The sequence below is a fragment of the Parasteatoda tepidariorum genome, chromosome 3 (assembly GCF_982258835.1).
Source record: "Parasteatoda tepidariorum strain Cologne lab strain chromosome 3, Ptep-v5.0, whole genome shotgun sequence".
NCBI lineage: Eukaryota > Metazoa > Arthropoda > Arachnida > Araneae > Theridiidae > Parasteatoda > Parasteatoda tepidariorum.
In genome coordinates, this window is record NC_141757.1 from 114,560,369 (window position 1) to 114,578,446 (window position 18,078).

At 30.8% G+C, this 18,078-nt stretch overlaps 1 protein-coding gene across 1 annotated transcript; it reads right to left on the reverse strand.

Moving 5' to 3' along the window:
* Window positions 1–8: 8 nt before the first annotated feature.
* LOC107457322 (uncharacterized) lies at window positions 9–17,151 on the reverse strand. The gene is made up of 5 exons (XM_016075462.5): window positions 16,800–17,151; window positions 3,687–3,787; window positions 2,770–2,828; window positions 962–1,077; window positions 9–394 (listed from the first exon to the last, which is right to left on the reverse strand). The coding sequence occupies exons 1-5, from the start codon at window positions 16,812–16,814 to the stop codon at window positions 239–241; spliced, it is 447 nt and encodes a 148-aa protein (XP_015930948.2). The 5' UTR covers window positions 16,815–17,151; the 3' UTR covers window positions 9–238.
* Window positions 17,152–18,078: the final 927 nt, after the last annotated feature.

The window sequence follows — 18,078 nt, forward strand, 5'->3', positions numbered from 1 at the left end:
ATCCTAAGTAGAACGTAGCAAACTACACATTTTATTTTCCTATGATTCCAATCATCAGTTATTTTTTGGACACTCGGTACTGTAATTCCCATTCATTTAAGAACTTTTTTTAAACTACATAGAAAAAGATAACAGAGAACTTATATGTAACTTATACAACTTAAACAAGTCATATCTTTTTCTTAAAACCATTTTGTTTATTAATAAAACCATTAATAGTGCAATCTGTGGTGCCCAATCAGAAGTGAGTATTCATAGCAGATTTTATTCCTAGTACACAGCCCCGTGTTGCCCAAAGACTTCGAGCTAATTTTTTTCTAAAACCTGGTTGATTCAGTCTCCAATGGTTTTTCTTACAAGGTGTTGATTCTTTTTTCATGCAAGCAAAGAAGTTCTGAAAAAAGCAATTTGTATATAGATAAAAAATGAATTCTTTTTTTATGAACTATTTTTAATATAAAATAATACTTCTTAGCTTTTTAACATATTTATATTTATGAGAGACAATTGATGTTTATGTATTTTACTAATTTATATTTTTTTCTACTCTCCTTTTAAATTGAAAAATCTAAATAAAATTTTAAATAAAATCTTCATTTATATACTTGTTTCAAATATCAATACTTTAAAACATTTCTAGGAATTAAAAGAGAAATTTTAAAAGTAGCATAATTTTACTTCAGCTCAAGGATGCATTATTTTTTTTTTAGAATTATGATTTCATAATGAATTTTATTGTATTATTAATTTTAGACTCTTGTATTTTAGACTATTGTTAATTTATTTTTCACCGGAATTCTAAAAATGCAGAGCAATGACAGTGTTAATAATTAATATATGTTTATGTTATATGCATTTATCTAAATTTTGTGAAATAATTATACTGTCTATTTTTATTTTACATTTCAAAGAAGAATCGCTATGGTTGATAATGGGATAGAGAAAATGTTCTTATTTTTACCTTTCTCAGAGCACACTTTGTTTCAAAAGATTTTTCCCAAGGTATATAGTTTAGAAGCCTAAAAACTCCAACTAAACTGCTTCCACATTTATGGAGTGTTGCATCATTGCAACTATCTGAAAAAAGAAAAGATAAATTAATAAAAATCATTAACAATTCCTATAATAGAACAAGATTCGTAGTAGTCCTTGATTTTCCTGATAGAAAAATATTTGTCCTCATTTGTTCTAATTTTTAGATTTTTGTCTTGATATACATTTTAATGTGCATTCAGAACATCTGATTTCCGTACACAAATCTACAAATACAAATTCGGATTTTAATAAAATTGGTTTGAAGAATCGAAAGGTTTTGAATTTTGATTTAACATCTTTTCATTTTAATTAATAATACTAGTGAAAATCGCAAGATTCGATAGTTTAAATTTGGGATCTGTTCACTAATTACACAAATAGTTCAGGTATATAGCTTTATCCGCAATATTCATTGTTTCAAACTTTTTAATAAGACATTCAGACATATTATGAAAAACTTGAATAACAATTTTGAATTATCAAATTTTTATGGTGATGAGTTCATGGGCCATATACTTATTTGTTATTTTCAACAAATACGGTGACTAATTTTGTAGGATAGAGTTTTGTAGTTTTACAATTATTGATTTGTCTCTTGCATCTGATTTTAAAAATAATCATGTGCTGTCAATATAGTAATCATACCATGGAATTTGCCTTTATAAAATTTGCTTTTATTATAGTTAAGTCGAGTAAATTATACTTTTTCTAATTTGTCATTTACCTTTTTGAGTGCCTGTGATAAAAAAAAAATAAATTCTTTTTCCAAAAATAGAATTTATAGAATATAATTTTTTTGAATGTTGTCCTTATTTTATCCTCTGCACACTGTGAGGCTTAGTAGAAGTTATTAAAAAATTTCCAAAATCTTTTGGTTTTTTTAAAACTACTTGATATACATTAATATTAACAGCATTCAAATTATGTAAATAAAATTAACAACTCAAATTTATTGCCGTATTGAACACTTTCAAATGTTGGGACTAGCAAATAGAATTTAGATTAAAATCATAATTTTAAGCGTTTACTGAATATTAAAAAATTGAATCTGTATCTTGAATATTTATTTCATCATTTAAGAGTTAAGTGAATAATGTTTCTAAGTGGCATATTTGAAGAAATTGAATCTTTTTTAGGTAGGGAAGAACTTTTTTAGTGTTATTTAACCTTACAACATTTTGCCTAGTCTTTAACTATCAGAAATCTTAGTGGATAATGTTACTAAGTTATTGTCTCTGACTATTTTTACAGTGGTGAAGTGCATTTTGCAAGAGGAAGTCTAGTGTTTAGATAGAATTTTAAAATGAGTGAACACTATAATGCAAGTAATTAAACAATTTGTAAGGAAATGTAGATACTTCCAATTGGAAATTAATGGATAAGAAGATTCATTTATCCTTTATGTTCCTAGTGGCAATTTAGTTGACTATCTCAGCTGGTCAGCTGTAATAGATCAGTCACACTTTTCACCAACTTCTGTTTAGTTCATCTCATTTTGTATCGTCGCATTTATCTTCCTTATTTCCTATTGCAAACTTACAAATTTTAAAGTTAATTTTTTCAAATTCACTAAAATGTCACTTAAAACTTTCTTCCAACCGCTTCATTTTTTAAAATATGTTTTTAAAGAAAAAGACATTTTACCTAAAAACAAGAGTAAAATTCATGAATTGGAAATTTTTTTAAATATTTATTGTTTCATATTTTATAGAAAAATATATAAACTTTTCTTACCATCATTGGTTTCACTATCAATAGTGTTAGATATATCTTGTACTTCAGATAAGTTTTCCCTGTAAAAAATTCAATAGATTACGGTATTGGTATATGGTATGGCCAGGAATTACGGAAACTGTAAAAACTTTTAAGTTTTGTAAATTAGTATACTCTACAATGCATACTCTCTAATATAAAATTATGAGTTGCATCGACTATTATTATACAGCTATTTGCATTAATAAACTATTTATTAAATTTTTTATGCATAAAAAAAGTCTTGTTATAGAAAAAAAATTTTATAAAAAAAAAGCCTTATTTTTTTTCCTCTTTTAAAGAGATGGCAAATATAAGTTACACCTTTTTTTTTCTCAAAAAAGCATTCACATTATTTTAAATTATGTTGAAAATGCTATTTTTGCAAGCTCTATTATTCAAATAAAATTGAATCATAAAAACATTATTTTATGGTTTGAAACACCAGCTAAACAGTTGCCAAGATTGTACCAGTATTATCTGCAACTTGAAAAAAATGTATTTATTTTTCATTTTTAAAATCCATTTTATTGTTCTTTTTTATTTAAGTGTCACATTTTGTTTAAGTGTTGCAAATTGTTAATTATATAGCTAAATAGTTATTAACGCAATAATTTTTGAAGTTCTGCTCTTTGTTTAGCATGTAATTACTTTTAAAATTATGCGCATTTAAAAATGATGCCTTTTGACATTATTACATATTTTGTGTAATGCATAGTTTCAATTCAGGTTTGTATAAATTAGTTCAAAAGTATAAGTTAAAAAGAAAACGTTAGATATTATTAAAAATTTACAATATTAATAGTGTTAGAATAATATTATATGTATTATTTTTACTACAACTTCATTAAGAAAGGGGTAAAAAATAAACTTATAGTATGTATAGAGAAAATGTTTACCTTAAAGTTGTTGAAATAAGTATCACTGAACGATTTTCCACAGCTTTGCAATGGGTGATGAGAGACAAAATAAGCAGCAGCTGAACAAACTTTAAGGTACTCTAATAAAAATAAAAACATGATTTTAATTATTTGGTTTTGATTGCTTTAAAAAACTAATTTTTAATGATTTAGTTATAGCTTTGTAATGTAACTAATAGATTACTTTAAGGGCTACTATGAATGAATTTTCATGACCCTAATTTTTTTAAACTAGCTGAATACCCCTTCATAATATGGTTGTTGTTAATTTACGTAGCACTAGAGCTGCACAATGGGCTATTGGCGACGGTCTGGGAAACATCCCGGAGGATGATCCGAAGACATGCCATCACAATTTTGATCCTCTGCGGAGGGGATGGCACCCCCGCTTCGGTAGCCCGACGACCTGCGCGCGAAGTCGAGCACTTTACGGTAGCACAATTTAACGAGGACCAATACCGCACACCCTCGGTCCCTACACAGACTGTTCCAAGTGGTCACCCACCCGCACACTGACAGTAGCCAGTGATGCTTGACTTCGGTGATCTGCTGGGAACCGTGTCTTAACGATCAGTCCACTGCGGGTCTTCATAATATGGGGTGAATAAAGAAAGAAAATAATCAATCAGTCAGTACTGATGAACAATACATGCACAGGATGAAAGGCATATACGGACACTATTAATACAGCTAAAGTAATTCCACTTGTTTATTTATTATTATTTTTGATCCTTGTCGGTGGCTTTATGTTATTAGATTAAGCGAAACACCTTTTTTAGTAGTTCATCATATCAAAATAGCAATTAACTGTATTCATTACATTTCGGAATAATGTTATTGCTCGAGGCGAACGCATGAAGGTCAAAATTTATCGCAATCAAACGATTTTCTATGGTACTTATACCTTTCAAAGACCCGTAAAAAAAACCCACATCTTCTACGTTAAAATTTCACAGTATTAATTAGATTTTTAAGTTTCCGAAGGCTGTTAAGTTCCAATCAGAAGTTTGGAATTTAAACAGTATTTTACGTTTATAACCAAACCAAAACTTGATTTAATTACCTTTGCTGAAAAATTTCTGTTTGTTATTTGGACTTTAAATACTTGGTTTTTATTGATTTAATAGACTGATTTCGATTGATTTAGTTTTACATAGTTTTATAACGGTACTAATAGCTTACTTTAAGAGCCACTCTTATTATAGAAGAACCACTCATATTTTTTTACATTTTCAAATTATGACCATTTGAACTTAATAAAACAGCATAGGTTTCTATTAGTAAAATGTATCATTCATCAATTTTTTCATAAAAAAAAGGAAGAGGTTCATTGAAATCTCGAATTTTTCTTTCAAAATAAACTAAAAGTGCGACAAATAATTTTCTTAAAAATTCTGGACAATTTTTCGTGAAAGCAGACCAATTCCCGAGTAAACATTCATTTTTGACTTATCATCATATAAGTTAATATTATGAATTTGTAAGAAAAACTCACATTATAAAAAAATTGCGGTGTATAACGAAAAAATTTTCAGTAATCTCTTTCATTGAAAATTTAGTTAAATTCCACCCCCTCCTAACGTTACAGAGGAAATTTTTGATTTGAGATTCCGAATTTTTTCCCACAGTTGCTGAGCAACGAACTTTTCTAAAAAAGAGTTTCCTTAAAAACTGAATGTCTACTTGTTGGAATGCGTTATAGACGGGAGCAAAGGTTCTCAAGCTTCTTTAGTCGCAGAACCTCTTTGAAGTAGGTAATTCTATTAGTGGTATGAAATTATATCTCGCAGCTATACTGTATTTAGTACTTTCAACGACAGAATAGCATTAACGATGCAAAGTCGTTTCGTCAATTAAGATTACTGGGTATTAGCTATCTCTGTTTAAAGATTTTTATTTCTACGCTTATACATCCCATTGCACGCAGTAGAAGCGTGCACGATAAAATAAAAAAATTTAAAATAAAAAATAATATTTTTAAAAGCCACGTTTTTGTAGTGGAGAATAATAATTAAAAAAAAATTGAAAAACAAAAAACGTGGGGCGCATGAAATACATAAGAGTAATGTTATATTAGTGTGTGTATGTGTGCTCTTGAGAATATGTGTATGGTATATCAGTAATTGTAATTGTATCTGAATGTGGATGTGGAATATGTTTGTGTATATGCATATGTATGTGGATGTATATGTGGCTGTGCATGTGTATGAGTAAGAAAATGTGCATATGTATGTGTATATTTACTGTTATGTATTTCATGCGCCCCACGTTTTTCGTTTTTCAATTTTCTTTTAATTATTATTCCCCACTACAAAAACGTGGTTTTTAAAAATATTATTTTTTATTTTAAATTTTTTATTTTGAATTTTTTTATTCTAAATCATAATTTTTTAAATTTTTATTTTATATTTTTCAAAAATTATTACTTTTCAATTATTATTCTTCACTACAAAAAACGTGGTTTTTAAAAATATATATTTTTATTTAGATTATTTTTCTTAGTCAAGAGTAGTCAAGACTACTACAAGACCACTACTAAAATAATAGAACTTTCGTTTTAACATAGGGATACAAAAATCTTTATAGAAAAACAATACCTTTACGACTTTCATTAGTTTTATGCTGATGACAACCAAAAAAATCTGGAAATGAATGAGGAAAAACTGGATCCTACCACGGGACTTTTCAGCCAATAAAAATACTCCGTCAATAAAAATCTTTTCACCTGACATGTAATTCGCGATCGCAACGAACTATAGGGGGCGTTGTTGTATGAGACGCTTACCTGCGATTTCTATATGAACCGTCATTCAGTTACTCTGGAGACGTCGTTAATGTAGCGTGTAGCATTGCAACGTTCCTTCTTTAATGTGGCTTATTAAATTTAAAAAAGAAAAATGCTTGATATTCTTTCTTGTACAACCGAAAACAAAATGGTATCTCTTTTTATTAGAGAAGGAATATCCAAAACACATCGGAAAAATATTTGTACATTAACAGAAAAAAATATGTATATTCTTATAAGAGTTAAAACCTAATGACCGAGAAATAGTATTACTAAATTTAATGATATAACATGAAAGGCCCATTTAAACTTTACATTCTATAGTTTTAAGAATCATATTACTTCAAAAATTAAAATGAACAAAAAGTATACATAAGCTTCATAATTTTATGAAATTTAATTTTGTGAACAAAGTTTTTTGACAACAATTTTTATCAAAAAATTTCAAGTTTCAATAAAAATCATTATTTAGAAACGAAGAAACGTAAAATAAAGAATGCTGACGAAGCAAAAACAAAAAAACAATTCTTTTTTGTCGCCATTTTTAGTGCTACGAAAATTCGTCTTTGGGATTTGCCAAAAACAAAACAAGATGCAATTTTATTTTTTCAGGAGGGAAATATTTTACCGAAAAAACGAAAATGTACCAATTCCCACAACATGAAACTTTATCTTGGTAAAAGTACGTTTTGGAAATGTTATTTCATTTGGAATCTTATTTATCAGAGTTCATATGGCGATATGATTGTTTTGAATCTATGCTAAACTCTATATCGGCTCATTTTCCACCGAAATCCGATCGACTATTTTGATTTTAAATAAAGTGTTTTATTTTATGAATTGTGCAAAAATTTTAAGTGTAGATTGGCGGCACTTAAAAACCGCCAAATCTGTAGCGGCGGTGGCGTTAATATGTAAGTACCGAATTTTTATTCCATACTTTTCTGAATCATATTACTTCAAACATTGGAATATACAAGAAGTATACATAAACACATAATGTTATACCATTTAATTTTTCAAAAAAAGTATTTTGAGAACAATTTTTATCAAAAAATTATAAACTAAAAAACGGAAAATAAAGAATTCTTAGGATAAAAAAACGATTTTAAGAATTCTTTACATTGAAATAAAAACTTCCATATTGTTTCTTTTTTTATTATTCTTATAGTTCTTAATCAGACGTAAAAAACCATTCTGTAGAGAACCATCATCAAATGAAAAAAAATATTTACAAGCAAATTTTTTATTGTAAAAATCATTGCACTTACCTGATTTATAATTCCCGGAGAATTCCAAAACGATAAGTTCCTTGTTTGAAAACTTTATTCTCAAATAATAGATACATAGTTTATCACTTCATTACTTTTAGATAACATACTACACAGCAAAATTTTATAATTGATATGAATTTGAATATGTATCTTAAAAACAGAACAGCTGAATTCTAGTTGAAATGATCTATTCTTTCAAAACTAAAAAAAACTTACCAAGAAAACGATTCAAATTAATTAAAAATCAGCACAAATGGCACTATTTCAAGTAACTTGGATAATTTTTTATTGTTGTTTTCCGAATTATATGGATACAAAAATATATACTATTCTATAACGAATAAGAATATGCTATAACTATTACAATTCTGTATGTTCTGAATTCATATTTATTCACTGGAATGACGAAAGCAATGTTGACTTCACTTTAATTCGTAATGAATTGAAGACAGAAGAAATGCATTTTACCTTAATACACACATCTGTAACAGTATCCGAAATCGGAAGTCATCAGTTGCAAGTTTGTTGATAATAGAAATAAAAAATTATTGAGGAATTTTTCTTCAAATGTTTGGCATGTTCTGTTCCTGAAAGATTTACTAATATTCTGGAGATTTTTTTCAAGTTCTTCGGCCTTTTCCTTAGGGAAATTTTGCTTCTTATTTGCTGCTAAAAAATGGCGTCTGATTCAGTCAATGACTTTGATGGAACTAAATGAAAACGTGATAAATTAATGTCTGATATTTACAGGCTCCCGCTAGACGGCGTACTCGAGCGTTGCGATCGCGAATGCTAATTTGAAATAATGGAATCGACAACAAAAGACAATCTCGAAAATAATATTTTTTTTAAAATTTTAATTTTATTTTACTTCGTATGTCTTTTTTCTCTTCATTTTCATGCATTGTCATCCAATTCTGAACTATGTGCCAAATTTGAAGTTTGTAGCTAGTCGGGAAATTAGTTTAAAACTGATTACAAAATTCCACCCGGACAGACATACACGAAGGCAAGTTTATATAAACGTGGTAATAAAATAAAATAAAATAAAATTAATTTAAGGATATATTGCGCATCCACAATTTGTTTGTTATTTTATCATTTTGATTCTATTACATTTGTTAAAAAAGAACTTTAGTTTGTTTCGTTGAGCACAAATTTAATAAGAAGAGCGGGATCTGAAAAATGGAATTAAATGTGACTGACGTTCGTATAGTGTTGTCTGGTATTGCCATTTTTGCGTCAATTAGTTTTGTCAAATGTTTGTTTTGTGAAAAACTGACACACTAAATGCCAACTTCCTTTTTATCCTGCTTCTCCTAAACGTTGATATAGAATCGATCTTCGATTTTTTTCCCCTCCTTCAATCACTGAGAGCTCAAAGAATACAATAACGGTATAATCCTGTTTTTTTCGTAAAAAATATTTTAAATTTTGAAATATGTCTTATAATTTTTTTAAGCTTTAAACATATCCTACCATACTCTATAAACATATACTCTAAGTACTTCGTGGAGCATATTTTTTTTTAAAATTTTATAACCGGCGTTGAGCATCCGACTTAGTTTCGGGCATACGACCATCAATGTTCAACACCATAGTTCTTTAATTTTTAGCCGAACCAAGAAGGCAAATAAACTCCTGGATCGAGCATTAAGACAAACTAGCCTTCGTGAAGGACTTTTTGATGGATCCAACCCATGGACGGATCGTGAATTTGTGGGGCCCTGGGCTGAAACTACTTTGGGGCCCTAATAGCCATTTTGTCAAAAAACTGTTTTTTATAGTGATGTAGATAAGTATATAGAAAAAAATAGGACAATAAAATAATTTTATTTACTTTTTTATTTATTTATTTTTATTTGTCTATACAAACAGCAACTGTACAGCATTATTGCAAAAGAAATTAACAGGTTATGTGTAGTTATGCTATATAAATTAAAAAGCAACTTTCTGCATTTTTGTGCTGCAAATTTCATTATTTGCTCATCACATTGTAAGTCCTTCGTTAAATCACAATTTATGGAAAGAACTGATAAATGATTTAGTCGATGGTTCGACATTGTTGTCCTATATTTGTTTTCTATACATGTTATCCTGGAGAAGGAGCGCTCAGCTTCACAGCTAGTGATTGGCAAAGTTAAAAAAAAATCCTTAAGATAGCGTAGCAATTTGGGAAAACATCAACAAATTTCTTTTCATAAATTAGCATAAAAATTTCACTGCAAGAGGTGTAAGACTCTGGCTTAGACTGAAGCAGGGGCATACGCAATGGGGGGGGGGGTTAGGGGTTTAACCCCCCCCCCCCTTGAGCTCAGACAAAGTAAATTTACGAAATAATACAGACAAAAATAAAAAAATTTGTAGAAATTATGCGGGTTATTATTTTTTAAGACTATATATTTTTATTTGCCTTATGCCTACTTTTTTTTTCTCACGGTATTTCTCAGAATACTGATAAAACATTTACTATAATTGGGTTGTATTTCTGAAACCAAATTCACGTGATACTGTTACGGGCGAGCCCCGATCACTGGTTCCTTTCTGTCCTGCCGGTCGCGATAGTTTTCGAGACTGGCTGGCATTCGCGAGGTCTGGAATCCTAGCCGTTCTGTCGTCTTTGAGATAATTCGAGAATTTTGTAGATGCGGTTAAAAAAAATTATATGAAAGGGGGTTACATTTATTTTCGATTTTAGTCAGATTAAGAGTTATCTCTGCCGCTTGTCCTTCGGAGCTTGTTTCTAAATCTGTTTTGTTTTGGAGACTCTGTGCTCGTTGAAGATATTCATTCCGGCTCGAAACTTTGAGATCGTAGCTTAGTGGATATTTCTGTGCCAATATATATGTATATATTTTTGTTGTTCTTGGATCTTTAGGATGTCTAAACGCAGGAATTTAACAATTTTTAATTACTTGAGAAAAAATCACGACCTGAAATTAGTGAGGTGACAGCATCTAGTACCAATGTAAGTTTTTCTGTTGAACAGAAATGTGATACTTCCGTTGAGAAAACGTTTCTAGCTTAACAGAATCTGATGAATGTGAAAGCGTGTGTTACTTCCCACCCATATGACATTGGACTTTTTTCAGAAGATAATACATGCGAGGATAAAAAAACTGGATATACTTAAAAATGTTTGGGAACCCAATCCAGCATTTGTTTTTCCTGAAAAAGGAAAAAGAAAATTGAAATTTCAGTACAAATGGCTTTATTGCTGGAAATGGCTTGCATATTCAGAGGTTAAGGGTGGTGCTTTTTGCAAATTTTGTGTACTTTTCGCCCCAAGTGGTGCCGGTTCTGGAAAACAACCTTTAGGCCAACTGTGCAATGTAAAATTTGACAACTGGAAAAATGCTGTAGAGCGATTTTCTGAACACGAGAAATGTCTTTATCACAAAAAATCGATCGAAACTGCTGGGACATTAAACGATATTTTATTTGGAAAGATGAAACCTGTGGATGAACAAGTTGACAGTGCAGCAAGCAGAAGAAAATTAGAAAATAGAAAAAACATTACTCCAATCATTGAAACCATCTTATTTTGTGGAAATCAAGGTCTCGCTCTAAGAGGACATAAGGATTCGGGAATAATTGCTGGACAACCAGGTGAAGAGAACGACGGAAATTTTCGGGCATTGCTTCGTTTCCGGAGTAAGAACGATTCGACTCTTAAGAACATTTTAGAGTCAAGCAGAAAAAATGCTCAGTATACCAGCCCTCGATTTCAGAACGAAGTTATTGAGGTTTGCAATATTTTAATCCTGCAAAAACTAGTCAGCAAGATAAATGATGCAACTTGCTTTTCCATTCTTGCAGATGAAACAACTGATATTGCAGGTATAGAGCAATTATGGTTATACGTTCGATATGTCGATAAAGAAAATTTTAACATCACCGAACAGTTTTTGTAATTCATTCCGGTGCATGACTTAACCGGAAAAGCAATAGCAACAACAATATTAGACCAATTACAGTCTATGAAAGTTGATATAAAAAAGTTACGTGGACAGGGGTACGATGGTGCTGCATCAATGAGTGGAAAAATTAATGGTGTACAAGCCAACGTAAGAAGTATTGTCCCCTCAGCACTCTATGTACATTGCTCTGCTCATAGCCTCAATTTGGCTGTATCAAATGCATGCGCGAAATAACTGGCATTAGAAATTGCTTAGGGACAATTAAAACATTATACGACTTTTTAAATACGCCAAAAAGACAGTATGTCCTATCTTCAGCAATAGAGGAGATGGAAACCAGCTCTAAGAGGGAGAAAATTAAACAGCTATGTGCAACCCGTTGGATGGAAAGATACGACTCAGTAACCGCTGTGGTGGAACTTTTCGAGCCTATCACCGAAACACTACAAAAAATATCAGAATGGAAGGATAAGGAATCAGCTACCCAGGCTAATTATTTACTGTGCACATTATCTAATTGCCAGTTCGTAATATCTCTTTTGTGCATTTACAAAGTTTTCACCATAACAATCCATCTCTGTAGATACCTACAAAAAACAAGCATAGATTTGATAGAGGCAGTGAGTCTTACAGAAGATGTCATTAAAGATCTAAAATTAATGCGTGAAAATGCCACTGAAACATTCTCTGAAATATTCAGCTCTTCTTCTCTTATGCTAACAAGCATTGGATCTTCCCCTTCCATGCAAATCCCTAGAATAACAGGAAGACAGAAAAATCGCGATAATTTTCCCTCATCGACACCGGAAACATATTTCAGAGTTAGTGTTTTTATTCCATTTATAGAAAATTTTATAACACAATTAAACTTAAGATTTGTATCGCATCGTGATATTTTGAAAGGATTTCAGTGTCTTCTACCTGCCGATCCTTTCATTTGCCAACCTTCAAACATAAAGGCTTTTGAAGCATTAGTGGAATTTAACGCTGGAGATTTGGATACCTGTAAAGAAAGCCTTAAGTCTGAACTAAAATTCTGGTATAAAAGATTAAAAAGGATTAGTGAAGACGGAGGTAGTGTTCCAAAAACTGCGGCGGATGTTCTTGGAATGTGCAATAAAGATATAACACCAAACATTTTCAAACTCCTAGAAATATTGGTCGTTCTACCTGTTTCAACGAGTGCAAACGAAAGATCCTTTTCGACTTTGCGCCGTTTGAAGACTTATTTACGCAACTCAACGGGAAATAATAGAATGAATGGATTGGCGCTCTTAAGCATTCATAGAAAATTTACCCCAGCTGTCGAAGACATTTTAAACGAACTTGCAAAAAAAACCCCATCGTTTGGATATTACAGTATAAATCAATAAATTTTTAGCGTGTTTGTATACTGGTTTAATTCCCCATCTGTTGGTAAGTCATTTTTTAGTTAAATTCATTGGTTTTCTGTGGAATATTCACATTTATATGGTTATTATTTAGGTAGCTGTTACAGTATGAGTAGTTTTTTCTGGCTTGATTTATTCCCACTTTTTAATAAAAATAAAATATTTTAACTAAGCAATGTTGTCTAAATAAAAAGTCAAAATTGTCTAGCTGTCTAAATTAGGGAAGTAATAGTGCTTTATTACATACTCGAATTTCTTTTAGTAATTTCTGAAAATTATGAACCCCCGCCCCCTTGAAAAAATTCTGCGTACGCCACTGGACTGAAGTAAATAGGATTTTAACCGAATGCACACATTCACTAAATGCTCGTCTACGTCATCTGGATAATAATCAACAATATTACGTACACTTTCCAGATCTATGTTTTCCATATTTTTGTCTTGCAAATCCATTAAAAATTTGAATTTCTTACAATACATCTCATAGACTTGGCTCCTTTTGTTTAAATCCATAATCAGCTTATCCAACGCAACGTTTAGCGTGTCTCTTTTAAATTTTTCTGCGCCGTATACTGAGAATTTATCTGTAGACTTATCTGAAAATTTTGGAGTAATGCTTCTCTTGTTTATGTCATTGTAGTCTATTCCCGCACTAGTACTTAATTTTTTAGCTTTCTCTTCGCATTCCTTTAGCTTCTGATCTGATTGGAGTCTTATGTTGTTCACGAAGTCTTTTAATGATACAATTAACTTGTTGCCTTCACAAATAACTTGTTGCCTTCACGTGTCAACCACACTAACATTGATTTCTTATGTTCATTAGAATTTTCATGATTTTCTAAACAAGTTTCTATGTGTTTCCTATTAGAAAATCCGGTTGCGTATTGAGAAGGGATTTTAGAAAAAAGTTTGCTAGTCAAACAAAAAACAGTACCAACCCTGGTTGAATAACATAACCAAAATCTTTCCAGTGATTGACCATTTTTCATTTTCTTAATGAAATACCTATTTGAAAATGTTCTGTTTTGTTCCTTGTATTTCTTTATTGAAGCTGAATATATATTTTTCGGATCTTTATTTTAAAAGTCAGTCATTTCATGTGAGAGTATGTCATTAATAAAATCATTATTTAGCAATTCTGGCCACAAGCCCACGTCAACATATTTCTCAAACTCAAACTTAATGTTCTCTAAATTTCTTTCCGCCTCGGTATTACCGTCCTCTTGCTGAACACCAATATAGTTTTCAGTGGGATCAGAGGGTTTCTGGTAGTCAAGACAGTTATTAATAAACTAAACAAGTTTGTCACTTTGACGACGAGAACAGAAGTGCTGAAAAAGAAACAAAATTACGTCCGGCGTTAAGCGGCGCTGCGGAAGTCCCCCGTAATAGACGCGAAGAAATACACTGACCAAAAACAAGCGACGGGTAATTCCCCGTTCCGTTCGATAGACGCGCACATGCATGGGATGATTGATCTCAGGATTGCCAACCTTATAATATTATTTTTTTTTAATATTAGATATTTGTTTTAATTCAAAATATCACCTATTGTTTTCAGTGGGGACTGGGGCCCTTTGTTTCCACGGGGCCCTGGGCTGCAGCCCAAAAAGCCCTTAAGTAGATCCGCCCCTGATCCAACCCATTTGTGTTTCATAGAGAGGAAAACCTCGAAAACTTGCCACAGATTTGGCTCAACGTTAAGGGAATTCTAACCCATGATCCGTTTCCTAATGAGGATATTTTAAGTCAGTACTGTGGCAGAATTCGTATCGACCACCTATCGTCGGAATTTGTTCTTGGAACATCTCTTTGGGAGGATCTATCACTTGAGCAAGGACTGGAGGCTTTATTGATATATCGAGGCTTTATACTTATAATATGAACTTTTTTAATGTTCTTTCCATGTATCCCATTTTATCTTCAAAACTTAATTTTAAAATATTCTATGAACAGTACATGGAATTAGAATTAACTTTACTTCACACCTCTCTTTTTCCCCCCCTAGGTTTATTGGTAAATTAAACAAAGTTTTTTAGAACTATTTTTAATTTATAACAAAATTATCATTTTAAAATTTAAAGAAAAAGAATCGTTTAAAAAGGTTCAGAAAATATTTTTAAAAAATTCATTATTTTGTTGCCATTCGTATTTGGTAACTTAAGTAAAAAACCTGATTTGAATTTCTTTAAATTTTATTTTGTTTCTTTAAATTTTAAGTTTCAATCAATTTTGTAAATAGTTTTTGTAAATTTTGAAATGAAGCTCTGAGTGAAAAGGGGTTTTCCACAAATTCCATTTTGTATCATGAAACAAAATTTATTAACTTATGATAATACCTTACAATAATCGTCCGTATGACAAAATTTGAAGGTAAGTAAACATGTCAAAGAAAATGTACTTTCACAGGGGATGATTCCCCATAATGAAGACGTCATTATTAATAAATCTTGCTTAATAGTACAAAATGATATTTGTGGAAAAAACCCTTACCATTCAGACTTTTCTTTCAAAATTTACAAAAAGACTAAGAAAATTGCTCGAAACCTTTTGAATTTTTAGTATATTCAAATCGGATTTTTTCATCAATTTTCAAATATGATTCACAAGAACACCATTAAGAGTTGTCTCACTCTTCAAGTAACAAAAAGTGGAGGAAAAACAATATATTCCAACAATATATATTGCGCCACAATGACTCAGGGGATGGAGTGCTCATCCCCCCAATGAAGTGACCTAGGTTTGAATTAATCCCAGCAATGGCTGGTCTATATGAATTCTGCACTCGGCTAACACTGACCCTTGTGCTGACGTAAAATATCCCCGGATCATGGATTAGAGTTCTCTTGCTGTCGGACTAACCGTGTGAGGTTTTCCACTCCATGTCACGCAAATATGGGTTAGTTCTATCAAAGAGTCTTCCTCGAAGGCAATTTTCTCCCATTACTTGATCAAGAAGTTCCTTTGTCTTCTGGATTGGATTCAAAATTACAACGCTACGGAGTTGAACATTGGTAATTGTAAACTCAAAAATTGGGTGGGCTGTTCATGAACTATTATAAAAGATAAACAATTTACTATATTCGTTTCTCGAAGCTATTTCGACAAGGAAAATAAAGAAGCCACCAGTTCACATTTGAGGCAGAACTAAGCTTTTAAACTACATATACCATCTTGCCATAAAGAGCTTTAGAATGGACTAATAATTATTTAGCGTGATTTAGATGAAAATTATCATTATAAACGAATAATTCTCAATTTTTGGAAGTTTTTATAATCTCAGATAATACAGCGCTGGAGTTACTTTTTAAATATTAATAAAACAAATCACAAAACCTTTTCATTTTCACCAAACTATAGTTTAACTTCCTATTAATGTTTTGCGCCATTTTCCGAGAGTTAGCATAGAGGGCGCTGGCTGAACATAAGACAAACTTGGTTTAACAGTCATAAATAACTGTTGCTATGTCATAACAGTTTTAAAAATAGCATATTCACAAAAAAAAAAATAATTTATTTTATGCGACGATAGATTCTGCGAAAAACAGCCTTATGGGTCTGTATTTCAATGAACAAAATTGAAGCTGTTTTACTATTCAAATGAGGTTTTCATAGATATTATTGAATGATAAGATGTGCTGACTGTCTAAATTTATTTTTCATTAAAAATAATCAGTAGAAATCGCTTTAAGATAAACTTTAAACAAAAAGAACAAACTTACCCTCTGATGTAACATTTTGTATTAGCTAATGTATTCTACATGCACATTGTCTTAAAAATCATTTTCATCTGTGGCTTTTCACCCAGTTATTAAAGCTTAGAGTAATTTGAACAATAGATCGTGTAGAATATTGCTGTCTATAAAAATAATGACGTCACCAAAACCGGTCCCTCGGTATTTGGTGGGGCAGGCAAATTATTATTTTTTTTTTTCTTCTCATACTGGCTATCACTTTATGGAATCTCATACTGCGTTTTAGAAACTTAACGGATGATGAGTTTTGGAAAACAAAATAAAAGTATATTTTTTTTCTTCTCTCTATTCTATCCCGTGTGAGTGTTCATTGAGATGTGACCGTAGTCCGAAGCATGCAATAGGATTGTTGTTCTAATCTTCGGTTATTGTTCTATGAAACGAATGTCAAGTTCAAGATAACATTTGGTTAAATGTGTATCATTACAACTGTTGAGAGATTGTGGTTCGATAAGGTTATTATACCCGTCTATTTACCATCAAAAAACAACAATTCCACGAATCTCAATTTTTTTAAAACTTTAAACTAAATAAAATGTTCTATTATTTATTTTATTTACTTTCTTTATGGTCCTAAAATTCACGTTAAAAAAGCGGTTTTTTTTATTAAAAAATGAGAATTTTTTACTGACTAGGATGCTCAGGCCCTGATTATCGCCTAGGTCCAATAGGCATGGGCCTAGGGCTCACAATTTCTGAGGGGCCTCAAAAATGAGTAAAAAGTCTAATGAAAGGTGGGATACCGTCATTCGGGGCTACTTTGTGCAGGATTTCGCAGTTTTTGAACTTTGACATGTAAAAAAACTATGTTAATTCAAACTTTAGTAAAATTTATCGATATTATATTCATAACTGGACTCAGACGAGTGAATTTGATCAATATTGGCATTATTTGTATGTAATATTTACGAATAATGAGTCAAAACATACCTTGCACAAAGTAGCCCCCAAATGGGGCTACTTTGTGCAGCGATAGAAATTCAGTTTAATAATCATGTTTTTAGTAAAATATTGATATAAAATTGCTAAAAAAGTTAATTGTTGACATTTCTAAAGACAAAAACATCAAGATATGTAAAGATATTAGTTTGAAAATAATTTTCAGCGTTAAAAAAACATTTTTTTTGAAGAATTTTTTCTTAAAAAGAATGTTTATTTCAAAACATTTGAGTTTAAACAAAAGGAAACCATATACATTTTTTAACATTGAAATGGATGATATTTCAAAAATAATAATTATTACATA

What these genes read in the sequence shown, in the direction of transcription:
- LOC107457322 (XM_016075462.5), bottom strand. An exon ending in CTTATTTCAACAACTTTAAG is followed by an intron (nt 2,829 to 3,686) that starts GTAAACATTTTC and finishes AATTTTTTACAG; the next exon opens with GGAAAACTTATCTGAAGTAC. An exon ending in TGATAGTGAAACCAATGATG is followed by an intron (nt 1,078 to 2,769) that starts GTAAGAAAAGTT and finishes TTCTTTTTTCAG; the next exon opens with ATAGTTGCAATGATGCAACA.